Source organism: Mustela erminea, chromosome 1, assembly GCF_009829155.1.
Source record: "Mustela erminea isolate mMusErm1 chromosome 1, mMusErm1.Pri, whole genome shotgun sequence".
Classification (NCBI taxonomy): domain Eukaryota; kingdom Metazoa; phylum Chordata; class Mammalia; order Carnivora; family Mustelidae; genus Mustela; species Mustela erminea.
Window position 1 is genome coordinate 219,941,143 of NC_045614.1, and position 27,511 is coordinate 219,968,653.

General features: G+C 61.3%; 1 protein-coding gene across 2 annotated transcripts; it reads right to left on the reverse strand.

Moving 5' to 3' along the window:
* Positions 1 to 57: 57 nt before the first annotated feature.
* On the reverse strand, positions 58 to 27,284 carry LSS (lanosterol synthase). 2 transcript variants are annotated; one of them, XM_032357826.1, is made up of 22 exons: positions 27,168 to 27,284; positions 26,802 to 26,970; positions 26,437 to 26,575; positions 23,907 to 24,015; positions 22,886 to 23,007; positions 22,518 to 22,614; positions 20,550 to 20,685; positions 20,167 to 20,275; positions 19,500 to 19,618; positions 18,576 to 18,673; positions 17,975 to 18,002; positions 16,142 to 16,198; positions 15,416 to 15,487; positions 15,046 to 15,096; positions 14,376 to 14,525; positions 13,666 to 13,762; positions 12,571 to 12,676; positions 5,636 to 5,701; positions 5,051 to 5,131; positions 4,338 to 4,508; positions 3,302 to 3,380; positions 58 to 2,752 (listed from the first exon to the last, which is right to left on the reverse strand). In XM_032357826.1, the coding sequence occupies exons 1-22, from the start codon at positions 27,179 to 27,181 to the stop codon at positions 2,621 to 2,623; spliced, it is 2,202 nt and encodes a 733-aa protein (XP_032213717.1). In that variant the 5' UTR covers positions 27,182 to 27,284; the 3' UTR covers positions 58 to 2,620. The 2 variants fall into 2 exon arrangements, with proteins under 2 accessions (XP_032213717.1, XP_032213722.1); XM_032357831.1 differs by having other exon boundaries at positions 2,621 to 2,752; positions 14,376 to 14,438.
* Between the last annotated feature and the right edge of the window lie 227 nt (positions 27,285 to 27,511).

Consider the following 27,511-nt stretch of genomic DNA (forward strand, 5'->3'; position numbering starts at 1 on the left):
TACAATCACCCTGTCGGCAGAGATGAGAAAGGCATGAGGAGGCAACAGGAGACAGCATTAATCTCTGACACATTTTATTGCCCAATTAGGAAACAGGTATACGTAGCAATGTTGATTCTGTCTAGTAAGGAAAATACTTTCTCAATTTCCACTGTGAATTAAGGATTTCCAGTTAGAGAATTCCACCAGGGGAAGGTATGAAGTCCCAGCATGAACACACAAATCCTGACATGGGTCCAGCAAGACCCTCCCAGCACGATACTCCAAGTATGTGTCCCGGAACCAAAATAATTTGAGTTCAGACATCTTCAATGATTTGCCCCGAAAAGAACTTGATTCTGTTTGATCGGAAGGACTGCCGACACCAGGCCTACAGCAGTGACTCGCAGCTGGCTGCGCTGCCCAGTGTCCCCCACGCGAAGCGCTGTCCCCGCCTGTCCCCACACGCCGGGGCTGCGGGGTCACCGGCTGTACTGGCCACGCGGCACTTTCCACCGCTGAGCTACACAGTTCACAACCGGAAGTCCGTCCTCTTAAACCCCTTCCCTACGCCCCTCGTCCTCCACCCTTTCCCCTCTGGGACCCACCGGTTCAGTCTGTGTTTATGCGTGTTTTGTCGAGAACTTGGTTTTTAATGAGGCTGAGGCACACAATTTCCCCTCAGGTCATGGAGATGCGCCCACTCACCGTGAAGCAGCTACTCCTACCCCTGAAACTGAGGAGGTGGCGGCCCAGCGTCCAACATGGTGCCCAAGTGGTCTCAGAAAACCCCGGATCTGTGACTGTTCCCAGCAGAAGACACAACACAAGGGAATGACGTGTCTGTTTATTAAGGCAGGTGGCCACAGAAGCGACACCATTTTTAGCGGAAGAGCCGATTTTTCACTCCCTATGTTGTCTGGCGCTCTGCTCTGGACGTGGCCAGGAGCCTCCCGAGGGCAGTGGCCACTTCGAGGAGCAGACGGACCAATCACCACCCGGGCTCCGGCTGCCCCAGCGCGGGGAGAACGTGGGCCAAGCAAAGAAGCGCGGGAGCAAACCCAACAGATTTCAGAGCGACCCCAACAGTTCCTTCAGCCAAAAGCAGCGTTCGTGTAAACCGCCGCGGAGAAGGGGTGATGCTCGGCGGGCATCCACAGAACACCAGCTACGTGCCACGCGGCGTGGCAGCCAGCGGAGCCTTCTACGTGGACATACAACCCAGCCCCAGAGGGCTCCGAGCAGAACCACCACCTTGGGGCCAGAGAAGGTCTGCGGAGGAACAGCTTAGACCAAGGCCCAGAACAGATGAGCCCCAGGCAGAGCCACGGCCAGCACACAAGGCCACGAGAGCCGCGGCGCCAAGGCCACACGGAGCAAAGTCTCCGTGAGGGTCCTCCAGGGACCTCAGCCGGGAACGGCAGGAGCGGGGGTGCACGCAGACACCCGGCTGTCTGATGCAGGACGGCCACCCGAGGGAGCAGGCCAGGGGTCGCTGCCAGTCGGGGAGGCGGAACAGAGGAGCAGCGGGCGAGGGGGCCCGGGCGTGGGCGAGCAGGCTGAGCCCAGGAGCAACACCAGGCCTGGCTTTTACTGTCATCAAAGCTCCTGGTGACTCCATGTGGCTACAGTCCTGGGGAGGCCCTGAGCACATGAGCCACTTATTCTCAAGGTCAAAGGCAAAGCCAGAACCTGGGTTTCTCACCCTGAGCCCCACATCCACGTACATCCCACCAAACAGATTTAGAGCCAGAGGGAATTCAGAAGTTTAGCACCGAAAAGGCATTGCCTTAGAAACACGGCCCTCACTTCTGCTCAGAGCACAGACCAGGACATGAGGATCGGCAGCAGGCATTAGGGTGCCCTACGGCGTCAGGCCTGTCCAGCCGGCTATGCAGACTGCTCCGCTGTCCCCGGCACGCGGCAGTGGCCCACGGTGGTAGCCTCCCAAGCACGCAGACACTCGTCGCCCATCATGCTGGGCCTCCCGCCTGTGCCTCTGTCAGCCCCGGACGCTACGGAGAAGGATGCTGGCGCCCACAACCAGCAGCACGACGAGGCCCCACGGCTGGCGGCACGTCTGGCTCCCCTGTGACAGGCAGACACGTGGCAAGTCTAGTCTCCGTTCCTTCCTGAGCGCGGGCGTCCAGGTGAACGGGGAGAACCAACCTCCCGCTGGACTGTCCAGAAAAGCTGCCGCATCCCTCAGCCCCACAGACAGAAGACACAGGGACAGGCCCAGCCGAGCTGGCTCCTGGGCAGCACCTGGCAGAAGGCAGTCGAGGCACCATTCCCCTCTCCCAAGAACTCAGATATCGGTCAAGAAAGCGCCCCAGCCCCACAGAGAGGACATGCGCCGTGCCCGGAGAATGTGCCAGGCCTCCCCAGGGCCACAGCACAGCTTGTCCCCATCCTCACCCGAGCTCCCCAAGCTTCTCTAACTAAACCTGTCCTGAGGATCAGGTGTCTAAAGGCACCAGCCCCAGCCCCATCCCGCCCTGCAGAGGTGGGTGGTGACGGGCACTGGGCACCCAGGCGGGGCTCCTGCAGCCCGAGCTGCCCCAACGGGAACGCGCGTGCCGGCGGCCGCTTGGAAGCCCCACCCATGCGCCACCCCCACCCGCCCATGCGCCGGGGGCCCTCAAGGCTGGCCAGCGAGGGCACTCTCAGGGTAGAGGCGGGAGAAGCGGCCAAGGGCCCAGATGGGGAAGACGTTCCTGTAGCTCGTGTAGTTGATGGCACAGGACTTGTTGAAGACGCCAGCGATGTTCTCCTGTAAGAGTACAGGGAAATACACACCAAGGGGCTCCCTGAATGGAAACCCCGGCCGGCCCGCTGGACGGCTCCCGGGGAGTCTGCACAGGAGCCTCGGCGGGCCACCCCCTGCGGCCACCCCAGTTCTGGAGCCCTGCCCTGCGGCACAGCCCCCAGCCTGAGTCACCAGCTCCTCACGGCTGTGCCGACCCCACACTCATCCAAGGGAGGGGCTCAGCCTTACATGACCTTGTGAGCCCAGGCCTGCAGGACCGGGGAGGCTGCCCTGCACTCGCTGCTGAGTCAGAGCCGTCAGGCAGAGGCTGAGGGTGCCCAGAACCGGCCCCCGCCCAACCCCGGCCCAGCCTCTGAGCGAGGGCTTCCTCTGCAAATAGAGACCTGCTTCCACACGCTTCCTTCCTCACTGGAGGCCGTGATGGATCGCAAACCCCCAAGACCCTGCCCACCAGCACGCCGCCAGGGGTCTGGGGGGCACAGGTGTGTGAGAATGACCATGCCAACCGAGGCCAGTGTTGGGCCATGGGCTCCTCGGGCCTCCTTGGCCTACCTGGGGCCAGTCGCCACTGGGGAGCTGCTTCCGAAGCAGACAGCTGACTCCTCTCTCCAGGGCCTCCACGCAGGGGTGCCTGGGGAAACGGGAGGCACTGAACACATCTGCCACCAGCCTCCAGAGGACAGCGCCTCTGGCTGCGGCCCAAGCAGCATCCTCGCCCTCACACAGCCAGGCAGGGCAGATATGAAATCCTGTGTGACGACTGACCTGCCAAGCCGGCCACGGCCGCTAGGACAGCTGGCACCGTGGACCACGACTGCCTGTTTCCTGCCCAAATCCCAGACACCCAATCCCTGAGAAATGCAGAACGCAGCATGTGCAGGGGTGAGCAGGCCGGGTGGGCAGCCCCGCACATGTGGCTGGGTAAGGGCCTGGGCTGCTCCAGACCTGTCCTGGGGGCCCCGGCCACCAGGCACAGCTCTGTGCTCACCCCAGGACAGGAGGAGAACTCTCATGCCCACCGGGGCCCACCGGCCTTCCGGATTCTGTAAGGGCCCCAGAAGTCAGACGTGCTAATCCTCACTAGTCGTGGCACAAGGGGTGACGACACAGCAGAAGGACTGCGTGTGGGGTCAGGAGCGGTGGGAGGCAGACTGCCCTGCGGGGCACCCCCAGACTCGGCTGCTCCGGCTCACACTGACCTAGCCTAACTGAGGGGGTTTTAGGAAGATTCCCAAACAGCCCCAGAGCCACCAGGGCAGCCCGGATCAGGATACCGTGCACGTGTGCGTGCCGTACACGTGTGTGGAGCCAGGAAGCCACAGAGAGCGCTGCAGGGACCTGCCTCACCCCACCCTGTGGGCCCGGGTCCTCCCCCTGGCTGTCACTTTGGGTGGCCGTCTTCGCAGCGGCGAGCCTCTCTGCGGGAAGCCCGTGTGTGGAAAGACCTGTGCCCTTGTCCTGCACGTGCCCCCCCACCCCCGCCCCGCTCAGAGCTCGGCTCCCGCACCCACCCAAACTGCCTGCTCCAGGCTCAGCACCCCTCCTCCTCGCGACCCCATTACTCGGGCACGGGCCCCACAGCCCCCACCTGACGGCCATCAGCCCCATCAGGGCCCAGCACGTGTTATGGATCTGAGACGTGGCGCTCTGCACGTAGCGCCGCTGCTCGCAGGACTCGAAGTCCTCCCCCCAGCCGCCATCCGCCATCTGCCTGGAGAGCAGGAAGTCGCAGGCCTGGGAGACCGCCGCGCACACAGCCCTACAGAGACCGGCAAGACAGGCGACCAAGATGGAAGGCCCCAGGCCGAATCACCCACTGACCGGGCCTCCCCAGGGTACGGAGGGGGTGTGGGACAGAGCACAGTGGGTGGCAGGGGGCAGCCTGCACTGCGTCCCACCCACCATGGGACGGGGATGGCACAGAGACCCCCCCTCCCAGATGCAGTGAGCAGCTCTGGCACGACCGCCCCCCACCCAAAACACCTGCCACAAAGCTGTGACGGCTCAAACCTGAGGACGCCTCCCTTCCCTCAACCCAGCCCGGGGCAGTCCCACTGGGGCTGGGGGCCAGGGGAGCCCAGAGGGCCCCTCCATGCACAAGCTACAAGCTGGAAGCCTCCAGAACAGGGAGCCAAGGCCTCAGCCCGGTGTCTTTCCTGGGCCACTGTCAGCTCCAGAGCCAGGAATCTCACTGCTTCGAAAAATACCAAAGATGCCCCAAATCCAACACCAAAGGAAAAGATGCCCCCAGCAGAGCGGCCTGCCGGGAGGAGCCCCACCGAGCTCCTGGCCCACACTCACCCGCTGCGGTAAGTCTGCCCCATGCAGGCGAAAGCTTCCAGCCCAAACCAGGTGCCGTAGGTGAAGCAAACCCCCCAGGAGCTGGAGGAAGACAAAGGGGGGTCTCAGCCTTTCAGCCTCTTCAGAAGGGCGTGAAAGCAACAGGAGCTCTGCCGGACTTAGGGATCGGGGAAGCTGGGTTATTTTCCAGAAAACCATCCACACGGCCTCTAGCAAGCCATCAACTTGTGCCTCAGGCTTAGGGCTGAGCAACAGACCTGCCCAGCCTGGCCCTCACAGGACATAAGACGGACCCACACCCAGGGGAAGGAGGAATCACAGACGCGACCCGGTCCCAGGCCACGGAGCCCTCCCCACCCACACAGGCAGCCAAACTCCTTCAGCAGCAACTGAGCAAAGCCCCACCGGGATGAGGCCAGGCGCTCAGACGCAAACAAGGCCCACCTGCCGCCAGCCGCACCCCCACAGCCTTCCGGTGCGGCGCGAGGCCCCACGCGGGCACCCGGCGAGCACACTGAGGGCAGAGCCCTCCCATGCCCAGGCACACCCGCGCCCAGGCACACCCGCGCCCCGGAGCTCACTCACCCTTCCCAGGAGCCATCGGCCCGCTGCTTCTGCCGACAGAACTCCAGGCCCTGCTCGAGCGTCTCCCTGGAACACAGGACGAACACAGGACGGTGCTCACAGAGGCTGCGGGGAAACAATCCACCTGCCCCGGTCCACCCATCTACGGCCTCCGTCGAATCGGCAAGGTCTCCCTTCACAGACCGGTCAGAACCGGTGGTCGAGAGAAGAAACGCCGAGGTCAGGGAGGAAGCAAGGGGAGGACACAGGACGGAGCGGCCGAGTCGCGGCGAGAAGAAAGCCGGGCAGGAGGAGGGGTGAGCGGCGGCCCCACACCAGAAGCGGCGGCGGACAGAACCGGTTCCGCAGCCGTCACCTCGGTGACACAGGCTTGAGTAAACAGGCAAAGTGAAATTTTCAAAAGAAGTTAAAAATTAGGAAATGTTACATTTAGGGATCCAGCCTAAGCCCAAGCGGCTCTCTGGAAGGCTGGGGTGAAGGCACAAGCTCCACGGTGACCCCCACGAGCCTCGCTGGCAGGTCCCACCCCCACGGCAGCCCCTGCCTTGGGACTTGCTTCCACACAACAGACTGAAGCCAGGTTGACGGGACATCACTTCGGACACTCGGGCACGGGGACGTCCAGCTTCCGTCTTGCTAGCAGACTCCCTGTCCCCTGCGGGCTCCATGAGATGGCACTGAGACCCACATGGCCAGAAACTGAGGGTGGCCTCTAGCCAATGCTCAGTGAGGGAATGGGACCCTCGGGCTGACCTTCTGCAAGGAATGGAAATGTGCCAACAGCCATATAAACCTGGGGCAAACCCTTCCTTAGCCAATGCTCAGAGGAGACCCCAGTCCCCGCCGGTGTCCTGGGTGGCAGAGGACCCAGCTGGGCCACGCCTGGGTTCCCGATCCACAGAAACTGTGAGGTAAGAGACACTGTTGTTGGGAGTTTTAGGCATGCTGTCACTCAACCAGAGACAACCAGCACGAACAGTAAAGGGCCAAGCACACAACACCAGCAAGGAAAGAGCGCCGTGACCACAGGAGCAGCAGAAACGGAACGGTTAAGAGAAAACAAGAAAGCTTTATGCAGCATAGGTGAAAACTTGGAACACACAAACTGCTGGGAAAGGAGCTTCTCAAAACCACCTCAAGCAGAGTGGGAGCCTGGCTGGTTCCAGGAGGAGCAGATCCCACCTTCCCAGAAAAACAAGTCCAGCACTAGAAGTTTTAAATGGTAAATTCTACTAACTAACCAAGAACGATCATTCTAACGTGACACGGACTCTTCCAGGGAACACAGGAAGAAACACGCCCTCATTTATTCTAGAAACACAGAAGACCCTACAAGAGGGATGCGGGAAAGCACAATTTTCAGGCTATCCATGAATGAACACACACGCAAAATTCAAACCTAAATTTGGGGGAACTGAACACAGTAGAGATATGATGATTCCAAGTTAGGTTGTCCCACAAACAACAGTGTTTCAACCTACAAGGATCTACAATAATCATCTATAACATTAACAGACACGGGATATCACGTTTATCATCTCTACAGAGACAGGAAAGTCATCTTAAAATACAACACCCACAACAGAGGGAAAAAAGCAACTCAGCACATCAGGAAGAGAAAAGAACTTTGTTAACCTGAAAAGGGTAACTACCAAAAAAAACCCTACAGCAAAAATCATTCCAAATGAGGAAAAATTAGAATCATTCCCCTTTATCATCAAGAAATACAAGCTGCCACCTCCACTTCTGCTACACTTCCGCACACGACGGGCCTGTACAAGCAGAAAACCCACAAGAACCCACAATGAACGACAACATACAGAGCTGCCCGGAGGGATTCTCTGGGGATTTTTTTTTTTTTTTTAAGATTTTATTTATTTGTCATAGAGAAGCGAGAGCGAGCACAGGCAGACAGAGCGGCAGGCAGCGGCAGAGGGAGAAGCAGGCTTCCTGCCAAGCAAGGAGCCCGATGTGGGACTCGATCCCAGGACGCTGGGATCATGACCTGAGCCGAAGGCAGCCGCTTAACCCACTGAGCCACCCAGGCGCCCCTCTGGTGGTTTCTAACATCCAAGGAGGGAATAATGCCAAGTCTCTACAACCTCTCCCGGAGACTAGAAACAGAGGGCACGCCGCCCGATTCACCCCGTGGGAAGAGGATCTCCTGGATACCAAAAGCAAAGACCTCACGAGAAAGGAAACTACAGACCATATGTCTCAGCAGCACAGACGCGGAAGTCCTCAAGAGGGCACTGGCAAATCACAACAACGCACAGAGTGAAGTCCGCACTACAGACCAGCGAGAATCATCATCCCAGGCACGGAAACGGCTCTGCATTCGAAGACCAAGTAACGTAACCTATCGAATCAACAGGCTAAACAGGGAAAGTCACGTGACCACACCAATAGCTACCAAAGTACTGGACAAAATCGAACCCCATTTACGATCAAAAACTTGCAGCCAACTAGGAAGAGAGGGAAGTTCTTCACCCTGAACAAGGATGTCCTCTCAGTATTCCTATTCAACACTGCACTGGAAGTTCTAACCAGTGCAACAGGACAGAAAAAGAAAATAAATGGTATGCAGATTGGGGAAGAAGAAATAAAACCATCTGCTCACAGATGACATTAGCTATGGAGAGAACCCCAAAGACTCGAGCAAAGCACTCCTGGAACCACTAAACAATCATGGCAAGGTTGCCGGGTATAAGGCAATTGTAGTAATTCTCTTCTTACCAGCAATGAACAATCAAATTCTGAAATTAAAATCACAATATCAATTATGTTAGCACCAAAAAAAAAAAACAAAAAAAAACTTAGGTATAAACCTAACAAAATACATACAAGATCTATAAGATGAAAGCTAAAAAATTATCATGAGAGAAATCAACAATATTTGCGACTTGATCTACAGATTCAGTGCAGGCCCAATCAAAATCCCAGCAAGTTACTTTGTAGGACAGATCCCAAAGTTTATACAGAAAGGCAAAAAAAAAAAAAACAAAAACAACCCAGGATAGCCAACACATCATTGAAAGAAACAAAGATGAAAGTCTGAGTGACCCTACCCGACTTCAAGACTTGCTATAAGGGACGCTTGGGCGGTGCGGTCAGTTAACCGTCCGACTTCTGATTGTGACTCCGGTCACGATCTCAGGTTGGGAGACTGAGCTCCAAGCTGGGTTCTGCACTGGGCATCAAGCCTGCTTAAGGTGCTCTCTCCCTCTCCCTCTGCCCCTCCCGCTGCTCACTTGCTCCAAAATAAGTAAAATCTTTAAAAAAGAAAGAAAAAGACTTGCTATAAAATCTACAGTAATCGAGACAACGTGGCATGGTTAGAAGAACAAACATCAGAATGAAACCCATCGCCCAGAAACAGTCCCCCATAAATTTAACGCAATCATTGCGGACAAGGGAAAGCAGTTCAATGGAGAAAGGAAACCTCACCGAACGAGGCAAGCGCGGTTACACGCAAAACACAGTCCAGACACAGCCCTCACGTCCTTCACAAACGGTAGCTCACGGGAATCACAGACCTATGTGTAAAACACAAAACTATAAAACTCCTGAAACATACCACGGGAGAAAATCTAGGCAACCTTAGGTTTGGTGACGACTTTTTAGACCCAGTCCCCGAGAGGAGACACCGGTAAGCGGGACCGCATTAAAACAAGCAACTGCGGCTCGCCCAAGGCCCTGCTAACAGAAGGAAGAGACGAGCCACAGACTGGGAGAAACTCTTCGCAGAACACCTAGCTGACCAGGACTGCTAGTCAAAATGCTTTCCAAATATCCTAGAATGTGACCATGAGACAACAGAAGATCTAAACTCACATCTGACCAAAAAACATACAGACGGTGGACAGATACATGACAAAACGTTCAACGTTCTGTCCCTAGAGAACGGCCAATTAACACAATAAACCGCTACACACCTATTAGAACGGCTAAAATCCGGGAGCACCAGGAACTCAAGGCTACAGAACACCAGGAGCTCCCAGCCACTGCAAACTAACACGGGCGCTCCGGAAGCAGTTTGGCGGTCCCTTACAAAATCATAAATACTCCCACCGCGTGACCCAACCCCGTGCTCTCCGGTATTTACCCAGATGGGCTGAAGACACGTCCACACAAAAGCCTGCATGGAGTAACTACGACAGGGTGATTCGTAACTGCTAAAACGTGGAAGATGTCGTTCAGGAGGTAAATGGCTCAACTACGGCACAGATGGCCCCAGAAACAGGGGCTTCTGGGTGGCTCAGCTCAGGTCTTGATCTCAGAGTCGTGAGTTCAAGACCTGCGTCGAAGCCCAGTGTGGAACCCACTTAATAAAAGAAAAATAATAAAATGAAAAAATAAAAGCTGAAACAGACATATAAATACAGAGAACTGGTGGGTGCCAGGGGGCAGGGCGTCAGAGGACGGGCAAAATGGGTGAAGGGATGAATGGGGGGCACAAGCTTCCGGTTACGGAACGAATAAGCGGGGGTGTAGGTACAGCGCGCAGGAGAGTTGCATGTCGGTAGAGCCAGCAGCTCTAGATCGTGGGCGTGCGGGTTTGAGCCTCACACTGGGTTGCACAGATTCCTTAAAAATAGAGTCTTAATGGGCGCCTGGGTGGCTCAGTGGGTTAAGCCTCTGCCTTCGGCTCAGGTCATGATCTCAGGGTCCTGGGATCGAGCCCCGCATCGGGCTCTCTGCTGAGCAGGGAGCCTGCTTCCCTCTCTCTCTGCCTGACTCTCTGCCTACTTGTGACCTCTGTCAAATAAAATCTTGGGGGAAAAAAAAAAGAGTGCTGCATGGGGACTACGGTAGCCACGCTGTGGTGAACACGTGCACGCCTGCAGGCCCACCGTGTGTACGCCTGAAATGCATGTTAACGTTGTCTGTCAACTAAAGATTCAGGGGCGCCCCGTGGCGCAATCCGAGTGTCTGACTCTTGGTTTCGGCTCAGGTCACGATCTCAGAGTTGGGAGACTGAGCCCCACATCAGGCCCCGTGCTCAGTGGGAGTCTGCTTGGGATTCTCTCTCAGCCCCTCCCTCTCCGAAAGAAATACGTGAATCTTGAAAGAAAAAACAAGGGCACCTGGGTGGCTCAGTCAGTGAAGCACCTGCCTTCGGTTCGGGTCGCGATCCCGGGGTTCTGGGATCCAGGCTGGCGGCGGGCTTCCTGCTCAGCGGGGACCCTGCTTCTCCCTCTGCCCCTCCCCCAGCTCACGCGCACACGCACACGCGCACGCACACGCGCTCTCTTGCTCTCTGTCAAACGCATCAACGAATAAATAATCTTAAGGAAGAAGAGGAAAGACAAGACTGACAAGCTGCTGGTGGAGGAGAGGCCCAGGTCGCCCACGTCAGCAAGGAACCGGGGACGCAGTGGGGTCGGAGCTGTTGCCAGGGACACTGCAGGCAGCTCCGTGCAGATCCACAGAAAATGGAGCGGATATGGGACAGTCCCCCAAACTGAAACAAACATGAAGAAAAGGAAATCTGCACAGTCCTAGAACAAGTAAAACCGACCCCGTAAGTAAGAACGTAAAACCTTCCCTCCGAGGAAACTCCCGGCCCAAACGGGGCCCGAACAGTTGAGGCGGAAGCAGCAGACGCCCGCGCACTCTTCCAGAGAGCCGGGGAAGAAGAGAAGCCTCCCGCTCCTCCCACGAGCCTGCGCTCCTTTCCCGGGAGAGCCAGAGCCTGCAGAGGACACTGGCAGGGGACAGCAGACTGTTTTCTCTGTGAGCACGGTCATGAAAAGCCTCCGAAAATGCTTTCCGAGCAGAACCCAGCAACGCCGCGAAGGCACAGCGTGACCGCGAAGGCACAGCGTGACCGCGAAGGGACAGCGTGACCAGGCTGGGTGTGCGCTGGCCCTGCCGGGAGGTGTGAAAACATAAGCTTGCGCCGGGCGGACGGGAGTCCTCAGAGGCGCCCGTGACACGGCGAGTCGGCTCCCCACGAGAAGTGGGTGCCCTGGCCCCGGCAGACGAGCCGAGGGTTCAAGCAGGTGAGCCACAAGGACCCACCGCAAGGTTCCCGAGGAGCCAAGACGAACCGACGGTAAACGGTGCCCCCACGCTACACGGACAGGCCGCGGCACGGGGGACGGCATGGGGGACGGCGGGCCGCTCTGTGACCGGCTGGCAGGGCCCCACGCGCCAGGTGATGTCCCAGGTGCAGGTCAGAGCCGCCCGCAGAGAACCAGAGGGGGGCTTCCGGCATCCGCTGTGCCCGCTGCGTCCCGCGGGTGTGTCACCTCATGGCAGTTCCACGTGTGCACGTCTCTCCACACGTACCCGACATCAACAGGACGAGCTTGTTTAAAAGCCACCGTTTCTGTGGACACGGGTGCAGCTGGGGATATAGGCCTTTTTTACCAATATTAGGATGTGGAAAAGCTCCGATTTCTGTGTTACAGCTGTGCTGCTCTGAGCCCCGGTACACGCTTGATGAAGAGCCGGCCTCGGAACAACACGGACTTGAACTTCGTGGGTCCACGGGTAAGCGGATCTTTCTTGACAAACACCGAACTTTCTCCTTACCGTGCTAACATTTCGCTTTCTCCAGCTTACTTTATTGTGTGAGCACGACCACGAAAACCGCAACGCGCAAACGCGTGCCCACTGACCGCATAGGTCCCGGGAGGGCCGGCGCTCAGCAGCAGGCTCCCAGCAGTCAGGGTTTCAGGGCGTCGGGAGCTCCGCGCAGTCACTGCGCGGCCTGGCCTCCCTGACCCTCCGCGGGGCGGAGGCCTGCAGCTCGAGGCCCCTCCACTGCTACAGGAGTTTCCGTCCACAGTCCCTCTCTGCGGCGAGCCACCCACCCCAGCAACACCCGCTCTCAGTGTCCGGTGAGCCCGCGTCTCAGCTCTCGGCTCCTGAACGGGCAGCACGCGTGGCTCAGTGACCAAAGATCCCTATGTCCAGGCCACCCTTACCTGACCTCCTCGACCCTGTGGTCTGGGAAGCGCTCGTGGAAAAGCTTCAGTGCCTGCATCACGGCCGAGGTGCACTCCACGTACGTGTAGTCGATCATGATGTCCCCTGAGAGGGAGGGAGGGTCAGCGCGCGCGAGTGTCGTCGCGTCACCCAACCCGGCAGCTCGTGCCCCGCCGTGAAGAACGAGAGCAGAGCCATGCGGGACAGCAAGCGCCGGGTCACCCTCCAGAGAAAACAAGGAAAGAGTCCCCGCGGACGGGCCCAGGAGACACGGCCACCAGGTAGGAGGGTGGCCCGTGCCTCCACGGTGGCCTGGAGACCCGTATCCGGCTGGAGGACGTTTGGGCCGGTGGGAGAGTAGAGAGCAGTACAGGGCAGAGCTGCGCCCCACCCCAACCGGAGCACATCGAACAGTTACAGAAGCGGGACAGAGACCCCGAAGCAAGGGCATGGGGGCACGCAAGGGCACACACTCGGGGACAGGAGCTGCCTGGGTGTATTGTCCCTGCCACAGTGAACAGCAGGGACAATACAGGCCAGTGGGTCCCCACTGGCACCTCCTTGCAATGTGCCTGGGCTCTGGGAGGAGCACCCAGGACACAGGACAGTCCCCAAGGAGGACAGAGCACACAGCAAGAGCCAGCCCAGGCTCAAGCCAGAGAGCCACGTGTGACTGCCACAGACTCCTCCACCACCTCTGAGAAATAAAACCACAATTTTCCATCCACAACCACGGCATGATGGCCATCCTCAGAGGTCAAGAAGCACAGACACGCCAGGGCTTAGAAGTTGCTCCTTAAAGAATCCACCACTAGGGTGCCTGGGTGGCTCAGTGTTGGGTCCTGGGATCGAGCCCCGCATCGGGCTCTCTGCTCAGCGGGGAACCTGCTTCCTCCTCTCTCTCTGCCTGCCTCTCTGCCTATGTGTGATCTCTGTCAAATAAATAAAATCTTTCCAAATAAAGAAAGAAAGAAAGAATAAAGGATCCACCACCATCTGCCTGCAGCTTGGCCGGCGCCGCTCCCGGCCTGGAGGAAGAACTCGGGCTCTGGTCGGCGTGTCGGGTCCCGGGGTCTGTGTCACCGACCACTCACCAAAGACCTCCGAGGGGTTCAGCAGCTCCAGCAAGTGCCCCCCACGCTTAGTTTCATAGGTGGCAAACCCTCCATCAGAATTCCTCATATTCAGCAACTAAAACCAGAGAGAAAACAACCTGAGAGTTTACCCGTGTACCTGAGCATAAGGGGGAGCCCACAAGCTGTCGTGGACCTTTCTAGAAACACCCAAAGCTAAGAGCAATGGGGCAGGGTTGGGGAGCGGGGAGCCAGCTGTCGTCTTAAACCGAGACCCTCGGTGCCCAGAGCAGCGGGCTGCAGCTTTCTCAAGCAGGTGCTCTGTGAATGGCCACCTGGGGCCCTGGCACGCACCTGCTCCCCCATTTACAGAGCACACGTGTACTGCCGAGCTATGTGGTCCCCACGGAGAGACACGCACCAACACCGGGTACGCTGAGGGTTTCGCACAAACGCACAGAAGTTCCCATTTTCTCTCCACACAGCCCGTGGAGAACGCCCTTCTGCCCTGGAGCAGGCAGACCCGCGAGCCTCCAGCACAGGGCTCGTGGTTTCCCCAAACACAGATGCGTCAGAGGGTGCGCCACCCCGGGCTTGCAGTCTGACCCCAGGGGTTGCGGGGACGAAAGCCATGGGAAGCGCAGCTCACACGTGCTGCTAAGCGGACCCGGGGGTGGGCGGCAGGGCAGCCTGGGTGCCATCGTGCCCCCGTCCCATGCCCAGAGCCTCACCACAGCAACGGCGTCACAGAGCCGCTCACGCGTGACGTGCTTGGTGACAAAGGGACACGTTTCCTGCAGGAGAAGGATGGACTTCAAGGCCTCCGCGGTGCAGTCGGCAACAATCCAGCCACAATCCAGCGTGCTGAAAGGGAAGCCCCCCTGCAGGGCGTGCAGCGGTCACAGGCAGGGCGGAGGGCTGAGCCCGCGTCCTGGTTGTCAGGACCTCCCCAGGTCAGAGCACCTCCCTCACCCGTGCAGCTCCACACCGCACCCCTGCAGGAGGACCCCCCGACCTGCTGCGGGAGGCGCACACGCCGCGTCCACGCTCCCACACCCCCAGTGGGGCTGCCCTCCACCCTCCGCGGCAGCCACGTCACCCTGACCCAGGTTCCTACGAACGCGGTCCCACTCCCTGCGCACGCTGCCATCTGGAAGCGCCTCTGAGGCACGGGCACATGCGCACAGCCCCCAGCGTGCGGTGCGCGGACGCCTGCGTGGCTCAGCCACCTCGAGCCTGCACCTCCCCAGCCAGGGGAACCTCGGATGCGCTGACGGAAACCCACGCCGTGTGTCTATCCGAGCGGGAAGCCCCAGGAAGCCGTGGGAAGAGCCCCGTTCAAGGGCAAAGCAGGACCAACCAGACCACAGGACTCCGGGCAAAGCGGGGTGGCCACGGTACCTTGCTCATCTGGCGGTAGTACTTCTGGTAGTCAGGAGGGTTGTCTGGGACCTGGACAGCATCCAGGACGCACATGTGGGAAGCAGAGGAGGCCCCACGTCACCAGCAGACCCAGACACCGGGGCCGGCGGGCCTGGCACGGAACACATCAGGACCCACAGCCGCTGCCCTACGGCCCTCTCGAACACTGGAGCCAGAGGCACCCTCCGAGGCCTCACCCCCGTGGCCCGTGGCCCACAGCCCCCATCCGCTGCTGGGGAAACCCAACTGGGCACCACCCTGAGCTGGAGAGGGCAGGCAGGGTGAGGAGGTGGCACCCCTGCCTGTGGGAGCCCCAGCAGCCCCAGCCACAGGCCAGACTTGGCCTCACCTGTGAGAGTCGGAGAAACGCGTGCGCCTGCTGCAGGGCAGACGAAAACTCGGGCCTGTGCTGTGCTCCCGCCTGGAAGAGACAATGGAGGCGCGGCCGCTACAAGCCTGCACAGCTGAACTGTTTCCCAGGCGATCCGGGGACGTCTTGCCGCCACTGGGAAACAGGAGCAAACCCACCCGAGCCTCAGGCCCTTCCACTTCTGCGGACAAGTCAGGAAGATGTGATGGAGAAACAAAGGAGATGAAAAAGTCGACACCAAACCCAGCCCAGCCCGTCCTGCGTCCGTAAGACCCTGCCCCATCTAAGGCAGACCCCCATGTGGCCCAGACCCCCTCCCAAGGCCTTCCAGAATGTCACCACCCTCAGTCCCACCGGCACAAAAACACATTCCGGTTTCCCTCCAGCCTGTGCTGAGAAGTATCCACAATGAGCAGTCTGAGTGTTGTGAAAAGCCTAGAGCCCAGTCCCCCGCTAGAAGCTTCCTGCCCTGTCTCCCCAGGAACAGACCTTACAAGGCTCCTGAAGCCTCCTGAAGCCTCCCAGCCCACCCACCACCCGAAGCTGCCGGGCAAGACCACTGTCTTGCTGGGACCATCACCAGAGGCCTCGGAGCCCAGAGGGGCCAAGAGTCAGGGTCAGCAGCGGCCATGTCACACTGGAAGCAGCAGTGGACACCCAGGAAGGTCAAGTAGAGGCTGAAGATCAAGGAGGCAGAGCACGTACCTCCAGCAGAGCCTGGATGGCAAATGAGGTGTCCCACACCTGCGAGCCATTGGTGCCCTGCAGGCAAGGACGGGCCGTTAGGGCAACAGCGGCTCCCCCGACCCACCCACCATCGCCCAGGATCTGAGAGGCACCTGCAGGGCCGAGGAGGAATCAGGGGCTCCCAACAGCTCCTGCAAAGAGGGGGGAGCCCAGCCAACTCCTGACCCCAGGCTCCACGCTCTGTGCACTCCTCAACACCCATGAGGGCCAGAGAAGGGCTGGTCCTGCGGGCAGGAGACGGTTAGGGAGCCCCACCTGCCTCCACCAGGCTACCGGCCAGGACAGAACCCTCTCGGGGCATTTCGAGGCTCTGGACGACCACTGCCGGGACGCTCTCACCCTCGGCCAGGGACCCCTTCACATCTGAGCACACCTGGAGGTGCTGGGGCCTGGCAGAGGCCTCGACAGAGGTGAACAGGACCCCCCACAAATGCCATCCTAGGAGCCGCGTTCACCAATCAATGCTCTGGTCCCCCAAGAATGCCAGTGGCCAAATCCCACTGAAACAGAGCTAGACAGGGACAGATACTCAGGTAACAGGGACAGGGCTGGCAACACCAGGGCCCAGATCAACCGACAGCCCCGAGAGGGCATCAGAAGCCCTGGCCCTGCAGGACACAGAGCAAGGACACCTGCCACCAGGAAACCCTCCTGCCTGAAAGAAACCGTTCAGGATCCAGCGTCAGGGCCTAACCCCCCGCTGTCGGAAACGGAGGACATGGAGGAAACCACCAGGCAGACCCAGAAGGTAGCTCTAGGAACCAATCGCCCAGGAAGGAAGGGCACCCAGACCACTGCACAAAAGTGGCTTCGAGGACCAGCCACATGGCTCAAACCCTGACGTCACCAAATGTGCCATAAAACCAAACTGGGGACCATCACCAACCCTGCGAGGCGTCGACACCAGCAGAGCCGTTTCCTAAGAACGCATCAGCTGGGCAGGGAAGGGTTCAGAGGACACGAACAGCCCACACAGGGCTCTTGGCCCATAGGAGTCGGGGAGCCGCGGGTAAGCCGCACGGAGGTGAACTCCGCACGAGACGGTGCTACGTCTGTGTGCGCCCGTCCTACAGGGCCAGCGGCCCACGCGATCCAAGCACCCTGCTGGAGGCTCCGGGTCTCCACACTGCGCCAGCCGGTCACAGCAGACGAGACCCCCACAGGGGGACCTGACGGCTCCTGGGCTCACTGCTTCCAAGCCTGGTCAGGAGCAGCCCGCCCCCGCCGCACTGTGGTCAGGTACCTCCACCCCCGGGTCGGGCACAGGAAACAAGCCAGGGGAGAGGCAGCAGCAGAACACCAGCTTGATCGACGGCGCAGAGGGAAGGGCCAGGTGGGAGCACACGTGGGATGGTCACCCTCCGAGGCAAGGGCAGCTCTGCAGGTGCTCCGCTGGGGCATACAGCACAGGTCCTGCCCCCGGACGCCTGCACTGCCCCGCCCTGTCCGGCCTGGCGTGTGGACACGGAGGCCAGTGGTCGCAGCGGGACGAGGCGGGCCCGTCAAGAACACCCGGAAACGCTCGTCTGCTCCTGACCTACAGCTCTGAACTGTTCCCATGGGCCGGGGTCAGAGGGCGGGGGGTCGCCACAGACCCTCAGCCCTCCCACAAGCCCTGCCGCCTGCCGATGTCCCTGCCACTGACTGTCCCCTCAGATGCAGGGCCGGGGATGCTCACAGCCACTCAGCACACGCTGCCAGAACTCCCCGCGAGGAGCGGTTACCCTACCAAACCCCAAGATCAGGAATGGTTGGAAAGGAAGCAAGTGGCCATGGCCTTGTAGCCTTTACCTGCATTTTCATGCCGTCGAGACCCAGCCTGTGAGGACGAGAAAAGCCCAGGTCAGGGAGTAGAGGGCTGACAGCCGACGTCCGGCGACCACCTGGAGCCCGGCTCACCCCGCTGACAGCTGAAGTCCGGCGACCACCCGGAGCCCGGCTCACCCCGCTTACTGCAGCAGGCCCACATGGCCGCCGGACGGAAGAGGGCCCCTCGAATGCACGACTCCCTGTCGTGGGACACCGTGGGACACGCTCACCCACGACGGCCCCACCGCGACCAGGGACTGACCCGTTCTCCTTGTCAGTGAGGCCATCCCGACGTTCCCCCGCACCCACCCAATCTGCTGCAAGCTTCCAGAAGCCCCAGGAGTGAGTGCTTCATGGCAGTTCAACTCCACGCCAACCCTCACCGCCTTCCCCAAACCCTGAAATTCCTGGTCCAGGCGTGACTCCAGACTCCAGACTCCCCAGCACCCTCGGGAGGACGCGGAGATATGGGACCCTGCCGCCTGCCGCTGTGCCCAGGGAGGGCCCCTGCACGTCTGCCCTTGGCTCTTGGTCAGCAGCAGGAACCTGGTGACAGACCGGCCAGGCCCTTCCCGCTACTCACCAGAGGTAATCAGGAATCCTGGAGATGTGCTCCCGGAAGACGGAAGAGGCCGGCCCATCCACATGCCAGCGCACAAGCATGTTGATGGTTTTCGAGATCTGTGGGAGACACGACCCCGTCAGGACCCTGCTCCAGACCCGCGGCAGCTCCCACACAGGAGGATGACAGCGCCAACCCTGGGCCCCCAGCACCACCTCCCTCTGAGCCAGACCAGGCCTTCCACTCTCAGCAGAGCGCTCACGCCTCACCAGGCCCCGCCAGAGACCGAGCCAGAGCTGCACCCCACAAAGGGAGGCAGGAGAGGCCTGAGGCATGTGCACGGGGTTGGCGGGGGGATATGTGAGCCGAGCCAGCTGGCGAGCGAGCACAGCCACGGCAAGGCCTGGGGGCCCAAGTGACACAGCTCCATTGGACTGACCCAAAAGGCTGCCATCATGGCCCGCCAGGGCCCCAAAACAGCAGCCACAAGGCAGCCCCTCGACCCCGCACTGCCTGGGACACCCCTGCCTCTAAAGCGCGTCCACGCTGGGCTTCTGCCGGGCCCCACGGCCTCATGATGCAAAGCCGGCTCGGGAGCCCAGAGCCTCAGAGTGAGAGCCCTGGGTCACAGGCTCAGCAGGAGCCGGGCTGGAGCTCCGAACCCCACAAGGCAAGGGCAGTAGCGAGTTCTGTGGGGAGATGGTCAAGGGAGAAAAGGCATCCCTCCCAACTGGCCAGAAAGATCTTGAGAGGTGGCCCAAGGAGCAGCATTCCAAACACACTGGGTGGTGGGGAGAGTGCTGTCTGCCGGGCTCCGGTGGGAGACCCCACCTCCAGGAAGACCACACTCCCAGCTCCAGAGACCGGCCTCGAGAGGGCCTCCAGCCCCAGCACCTCCCCCTACACGGCGGGGAGGTACTGACACGGGGCAGCGGGAGCACTGACCGGGCCAATGCTGAGGCACTTGGAGAAGCGGTCGTCTGCCACGATGTGCTCGTACAGCTTCTGGACGGCCCGCTGCCGCAGGCTGGTGCTGTGGTGGCGCTCGTACAGGTTGAGTAATGCTGCAGGGGTGAGGTCATCAGCACAGGATGGCCCCTGGGCCCTTCCCTACCCTGTCCACCCCCCGACCCTCCCCGACATCCGGATGCGCTGCCCTGGCCCTGCCCCTAGGACGGTGTTTCCTGAATGGAAACCCAGCCGGGGTGCATCTCAGCACTAACGGAGACAGGGAGCCAGCTGCCACCCCGGGGCGCAGCACACAAGACAGGAGCAAGGGGAGCACGAGCCGTGGAACAGGACGCTTCCACACGCGGCCCCCGTGCTGGCCCCCAAGCCACGGGGCTTCCTGCAGGGAGATGGGCCTCCACTGGGCCCCCGAGTCCCTCCCCCGACTGGAAGGAATGAGTGTGCCCTCCAGGCCCGCAGCTCCTGTCTGGGAGCCCCAGCCCCGGGCCTGCTCCAAGGGCGAACACAGGGCAGACCGACTGGACACGAGGCACACACGGCTGCCCTCCTCATCACCACGCGGCCCGCACGACAGAGGGGTGCGAGAGAGGGAGGAGACTCGGCGCCAGCTGAGGTGCCTGCCAGGCCTTCGGGGAGCACCCACCGTACACCACGCGGAGCAGCCGGCTGTGCGGCGTGTACAGATCCTCGGGGGCCACGCTGCTCCTGTGCGCCGGCCAGTCGATGCCCGCGTAGTCCTCCACGTAGAGCTCCTGGGGGCACCAGCGCCTCAGCACCCTCCTCGCCCGCTGCCCTCCCGGGGGCGCACCCCAGGGAGCCCCAAGCCGGCTCTCGGGACCTGCTCCCCCAGGCGGACTCTGCTCCCAGGTGCCCCGAGCCGTCCCCTCGCCCCCGCGGGCCATCACGGAGGATCCGGCAAGGCGGAGGTTCTGCTCTCCCAACTTGGAACTCAGCTCTGCAAGCAGGATGCGCAATCGGACTCGAGGGGGCCCCCAGGCCTAGGGGTCCCTGCCCAGGAGTTCTGACCTGGCGGAGGCTCTCGATCAGCGGGTCCTCCTTTGCGCTCAGCCGGATGGCGTAGCAGTAGCTCATGGGCAGGTAAACCTGTCGGCAATGGCACCAGAGCGTGGAGGGGTGCGCGGGGACCCAGTCAGGAAACAGCCTGCGGAAGAGCACGTCGGCAGAAGGTCCCGGCCCCCCCTGGCACCAGCCACGCAGCCCCGGCCCACGTGGGCACGGCCACCCGTACGTCACAGCCACACTCCCACGGTGCCGACAGGCACAGTCTGCAGGAGTGACAGCCACTCCTCCCACTTCAGCCTGAAGCCAGGAAACTCGACGTCGACACCTCGAGGGCCGTCTGCCGTACAAAGATGCCACGGCGATGCAGAACGTTAATAACGGACAAACAGGGTGAAGGGTCTACGGAACATTCTGGACTCTCTCTGCGACTTTTCTGGAAATTGAAAACCATCCCAAAATAAAGTTTATCTAAAACCCTTCAGAATGGACTCCCCTTCCCAAGATTGAGGCTTCGAGGGTTATTGTCATCTCCACCAACATGTTTTAGGCCAGACATTTAGCCTGGCCGTAGCACAGCCGCCCGGGGGGGTGGGTACCCGGGGCACTGTCTCCACTTTCCCTCCCAGCCTCCTGTCGGAACATGTGAGGGGCAGGGGCAGGCCAGTCACCAGCTGGGCAGGGACCCAGCCCTGGGCCAGCTCTAGCTTCGGGCCCCTTCCCTCCCTCCAGGGCGCCACCACTCACTTCAGGGAGCGGCGGACCTTACAAGGGCCTACGTTACAGTAGGCCTCTGCCGCTGGAGAGGTTCAGGATCTCCGGTCCTCCGCCCTGCACACCTTCCCCCTCTAACTCACCCCTCCAATGCCACCTCCAGTGCCACCCCAAGCAAGACCAGCAGTGCCCTCACGGCCCAGCAGAGACCGCCAGTGCCCTGACACTGGCCTCCCAGCGCCGGCTCGGTGCCCTCCCCTGCCCACGCCTCACGCCCCGCACAGGTCCACGGGACACTAGCGAGCCGCCAGTGAGGACAGCAAGGGTGGCCCCAGGACACCTCCTGACTCCTCCTAAGCACCCCTCCCAGCACCTCACCTCACCACCCTCGGCCCGTCACCCTCCGGCAAGACTGCGGAGGTTGGGCCCTCAACCCTGGCGTCAGAACCCTTCAGCTGGAGGACCCCCGCCGCCGAGGTCGCTAACACAACAGCCCCCAACCTCCCTGACAGCTCCCCAGGGGCCACGACACTGCTGACAGGGCTCCAGGGAGCCACAGGGGCTCAACCCAAGCTCCACCAGGGCTCTCAGCCCCTGAAGGTGACACCGGGGGACTGACATGCACATGAATGTTTTCTGGGGAGAAGCCCAAAATGTGAAGATGCTGGCGAGAAGTGTTGCAGCGGAAGGACTCCGTGCTGACTCCGCGGAGTGTACAAACGGCACCGTGGTTCTGTGCACAAGGAAAACCTTCTCTTTTAAACTGAGGTGGCCACAGGTGACAATATGATGCCTGGGATCGACCTTCCCAGTCACCGGCAAAGAGATAAGAGAACAGAAAAAAAGCCCAGCCCAGCCCAGCGCTGAGGCCGGCAAGAGCTGCTCGCCCGCTGCCTTCTGGTCTCTGCTCCCACGGAGGCTGCGAGCGCCCATGACGACAAGACACAGCACAGCCTTCTGCACCAACGCCAGAGCTTCACGCTCGCCACACCAGCCGTTCTCCCAGGCTGGAGCAACCTGCTCACCTGCCCGAGGCCCAAGCCCACGGTGCCCCCCTGCTGCCCAACCGGGAACCCCTTCCATCCGGCTGCAGGACTCAGCCAAGCAGGGCCTCCACCGGGAGCCTGATGCAGCCTCCCTCCACACAATGGGCCACCCCCTCGTCTGTGGAACAGGCAACGAGTGACCCAGGGCCGGTCACCCGACTCAGGAAAGCACCGGTCACCCAGCCCCAAATCAGCCGCAGAAGGACAAGCATACCACATCTCCGGGAACAGAGTGTTGAGGCCTTCCCAGCTGTAAACGTTCAGGACAGCCAACCAGAACTTCCCCCAGGAAGGGATGAGCAGAGCACCACCTACGGAAAAGCAAAGTCCCCAAACATCTGCCCGACTGTGAAGATTAGCTCCTCAGGAACCGCATGTGCCCCCCTCGCACGACCCGAACACAGTGCTGAGGCTCCTCGAGCCCAGGAGAGAAGCGGCTCCCGAGCTGCTCAGGACCGCCCAGCGGCACAGGAGCTGGGGCACCAGCGGCTTCCCCAGAATATGTGAGTCCAGCCCCAAGACGGACTTTCGCGGCCTCTGCCTGCAGGAAGGAGCACCCAGCAGGGGCTGTGCAAGGAGTACCTTTCTTGTGAAGAAGGTTCCGGGCGCGTACCAAGTCGGGATCATCAGGCCCGACACCCAGGATTCTCAGAGACACATAGTTGAGTGCAGTCCCGAACACCGTGGACTCACCCTCCACGTGCCTTGGGGAGGAGACAGAACAAGAGAAGGCCGCACTTCGTTACTTCTAAGAAACTGAGCAAGGCTTTCAGCGAAGTCTCCGGAGAAAAGTCAAAAACGCTCTAATACCTTTCGCTGACGTAACGGGAAAACATAACGAACACCCGGAGCTGCCACACAGCTCCCACACCTGGACCGTCCCCAGCTGCCTGGGCGCGACCTGCCACCTCCTCTACTTACGTCCCATGCCCAAGTCCACGGGGCCAGTCCCAGGGCAGAGGCCCAGCTCCGGCTCCCTCATCACCACAGCACACAGACCCAGCTCCGGAGGGAACAAGCGGAGGCCCAGAGCCCCGTCAAGGGGCAAACAGGCTGGGCTGTCCCCCAAGAATTCGGATGGGGGACCCCTGTGGTGTGGATTTAGCTCACCGGGAGGAACGCCAGCCCTGGGTGTGGAAAAAGGGGTACCAAAGCCCACGACCAGGGCAGGCAGACAGCTGAGCCCCCTGGGGGAAGGCCCTGCCCCCAGACTGAGCTATGTGTCCGAAAGGCACACTGAGAACTGGGGGGCACCTGGCCGCCTTCGCGCCACCTGCTGCCACTCCAGAGTTAAGAACTTCCTTCTGCCTTAGTGGTAACAGCCGGAGGGTTTTCTGTGGGGTGAGTCTCACGAGTCTCTCGAGCAGTCAGAAAGCCGAGTTGCAACACAAGCTAGAGGACCCATGGCCAGAGTGTGCCGCCACCTGTCCTGAGACCCCCGGGACACCAGGGTCCAGCTGACCACAGCACCCAGGCAACGTCCTCCTCCCACCCACCCCAGGCCCAGAGTGGCTACAGCCCCCCCCACTCTTGACAGGAGTAGCTCCTGCATAAGAACACGCGTGCACACGCACGCACACGTGGCAGTAACAAAGCGACTCACAGGCCCCAGCCGCCGTCGGGGAGCTGCACTGACCGCAGGTACCGCACCATCTCTTCTCTGCAGCCCGCGGGCAAAGGGATCTGGGCCACGTAGCAGGTGATCAGGAGGCCTATGTGGCAGAAAAGATGTCACCGGGTGTAGACGCTCAGCCCTGCTAAGCCCAGGCCCCTTTCCTCCCACCCTACAGGGAGCTGGTCTGGCCCTTTCCTTTCCATGGAAACGAGCCTGAGACGGCTACTCCTCCCCACATCGTCCGGGACGTTGGGAGTGAGGCCCCAGGAGCGGCAGCAACACATGATACCCCTACATGGGGTGTGCAAAGCCCTCCCAGCCACTCGAAGTTCCCACAAGACTGTCTACACCTGCTAGAAAAGAAACACCAAATGGTTCACCCCTGGATAGCACAAGCTTTACTGCTTATGTTTTTTTTATAGGTTTTCTTCTAGGATATGTCACTTTGCAAATTGGAGAGATAGCCAATGGCCAATAAATTTTATCCACAAAAAACCTTTTCAGCCTAGCCCTCCTGAATATGGTCCTCACTGGCCACCCCCATCCCTAGCCTCCACCTCCCAGCCACAGGCTGTGGCGCCCTGCCAGGGAGGTGGGGGGGCTGGGTGTCTTGGGGTAGGCCCTAGTCAAAACGGACCACGAACACATGCCTGACTCTGGCTCCGAGGCATCAGAAAGCCTGGAAGACAGACTCAGAAGAACGGCAGCTAGGTTTGGAGATGCTGCAGACGTTCAGAAAAAAAAAATCACCCCAAATCAAGCCCGTCTCTTTTCATTACAGGTATGACGCTGCCAGGACAAAGAAACAGAGCCAGCATCTTCCCCACTCTACAGGCAAGGAAACTGAGGCACGGGCCCCAAGTAGTAGGGCAGGGGCTGGAGCCCGGGGGTGGACCCCAGCATCAGGGCTCACCACAGTGATACACATATGTGCACGGATGACCAAATCCGATTCCCCACATCACATAGGAGGCAGCCAAGGCACAGTGAAGTCCTACCACCTTGCCTGGGGTCAGAGCAGACCAATGCCATGTCAGCGCCTTCCCATAAAGACCCACGGGAATAGTCAATGTCACATGAACTACACTCAATGGGGAGTTGTCTATACAGAACCATGGCCCCCAGGAGCATCTTCCCAAATTAAAGCAGGAAAAGGAAGGAGTGCTGAAAGCTCAGCCAGCCATGGAAAAACCCCGTATAGTACCTCTGCACAGACCAACCTGAGAAAGAGGGTCTGTCCCGAGTTCAGAAGAGGGAAGGCCAAGGCGCAGCCTGCAGCCTGCACGGGGGAGGAGCCCCAGCAGGCGGAGCCCAGAGCTGCAGCAGGAGCAGGAAACAGTGCAGCTGTCCCTGGTGCCTCGAATGTATGACCTAGCCTGATTCTCATCAGCCCCATGTCACCGATGAGGTGGCCGAGACACAGTGAAGTCCGGTCACCTTCCCGAGAGCAGGCAAATGTGGTGTCCCTGCCTCCCTATGAAGACCTCCGGCAATAGTCTCAGCAGGCTGCAGGTGGGGCCAAAGGGAAGAAAGAACCCCTTTGGCTGACCCCTAAGGACAGGCCCTTGGGTCCCTGGACAAGAAGCTACAACGCTGCACAGCCCAGTACGGACAAGAGCAGACGGAGAAAGGAGTCCTTCCACATACCTTTACAGGAGGGAATTTCTGACCTGACGCAGCTGAGTACCTACTTAGTGAAAATCCTCACAACACGACGGCTTGAGCTAGCCGGACCAGTTCAGGACCCAGGAGGCCCAAACGCAGTCCGCCTAGGACTCACCAGCTGAACCAGCAGGTTCCCTGCCTGAGCTCCCCCGTCCCCAGGGTAAGTTCGCCCACACCAGCTACCTGGCCTCCCCCAACCTGCCCAAAAGAGGACTTCAAGATCCCACCCAGGAGGGCCCTGGATGGCCCGGTCAGTCGGTAGAGCCAGCAGCTCTAGATCCTGGGCGAGCGGGTTTGAGCCTCACACTGGGTTGCACAGATTCCTTAAAAACAGAATCTTAAGGGGCGCCTGGGGGGCTCAGTGAGTTAAAGCCTCTGCCTTCGGCTCAGGTCATGATCCCAGGGTCCTGGGATCGAGCCCCGCATCGGGCTCCCTGCTCAGGGGGGAGCCTGCTTCTCTCTGTCTCTCTGCCTGCCTCTCTGCCTGCTTGTGATCTCTGTCTGTCCCATAAACAAATAAGATCTTTAAAAAATACAACAAAATCTTAATGAAAAAAAAGATCCCACGCATCACCTGCGCACCTCTGACACCTTCACAGAGGCCAGGTCCTCCGTGTGCAGCGCCTGTCACGCGCACTGGGACCGGGGCCCCTCCGCCCTTGCCCCCACCAGAGCAGCCCTCGCTTCCTTCTGAGAACTCGGCGCCCCGCCGCCCCACGCGGGCCAGCGCGGGCACAGGCCACCCCGCAGACCCCGTCCCCAAAGCTGCTGGGCTCCCACCCGCCCGTCCTGCGCGGGAGCCCGGCCCCGGCCCCGGCCCCGGCCCCGGCCCCCGCACGCCCGCACCACCTACCCGGCAGGAGGAAGAGCGGGCCGCCGTAGTCCCCGGCCCAGTGCCCGTCCTCGGCCTGCAGCCCCACGTAGAACGCGATCCCGTTCAGAGCCGCTGCCCGCGCGGTGTCCGCTTTGGGCCAGGCCTGCAAGGGACTCCCCTGCCGCGGAGGACGGACGGGGCTGAGCGCGCGGCGGCCGGCCCGGGCCCGAGCGGGGACCCCGGGGCCGAGCGGGGAGGCCCACCCGCTCCCGTCCGGACCCGCAGGCTCCGCCGCACGAAGGCAAAGGCCGGCCGCGCGCCCTCCCGGGAGCCGCCGCCGTTTCCGAGCCGCGCCCCGGCTCCCCGACGCCCCGCGCCCGCGCCCGCGCCCGCAACGCACGCACCGGGTCCAGCCCCAGCGCGTGCGCCTCCAGCGCGGTGGGCCCGCGGCCCGGCTCCTCCTCCCGCGCCAGGTACGTCCACGTCTGCCGGCCGCGCTCGCTGCGCAGGCGCCAGCGGCGGAGGTCGGTCGCCGGCTCCGTCCTGTGGGGGCCGCCCCGGCGGCGCAGGCACCTGCGGGCGCGCGCGCTCGGCTCAGCCGCCGCCCCCCGCGGCCCTCCCCGCCGCCCCCCGCCGCCCCCCGCCGTCGTCCCCGCGGCCCTCCCCGCCGCCCCCCGCCGCCCCCCGCCGTCGTCCCCGCGGCCCTTCCCGCCGCCCCCCGCAGCCCCCCGCCGCCCCCCTTCTCGGGGGTCCCGGGACGCGGGACTCACGTGCCCTCCGTCATGACCGCCGCCGCGCTGCTCGCCGCCGCCGCTCCCGCCCCGGGTCCCACACCGCGGCCGCGGCTAAGGCGCCTCGGCAGACCTCGCGGGGCGCGGTGGGCCGATGCCCGGCAGCCAATGAGAGCGCCGCGAAGGTGGGCCCAGGGCGCGCTCGGCCGCCTCACTGGTCGAGAGCCGGACGCCCCAGCGCGGCGGGGGCGTGGCCAGGGCGGGGTCTGAGCCGGCCGGGGCGGGGCGGAGACGGGGACTGGGCGGGGCCTGCAGTCGCGCGGGCACCTGGCGTCCGCGGCGGGCGTGGCCCGAGGAGCTGCGCGCGCGGAGGCGGCCGGCCG

Excerpts from the sequence above, each read along its gene's own strand:
- LSS (XM_032357826.1), bottom strand. Across the intron at positions 24,016-26,436 it reads CCCGCTCTTCCTCCTGCCGG|GCCTCCTGATCACCTGCTAC; the intron begins GTAGGTGGTGCG and ends TCTGCCACATAG. Across the intron at positions 15,488-16,141 it reads CCATCCAGGCTCTGCTGGAG|GCGGGAGCACAGCACAGGCC; the intron begins GTACGTGCTCTG and ends TGTCTCTTCCAG.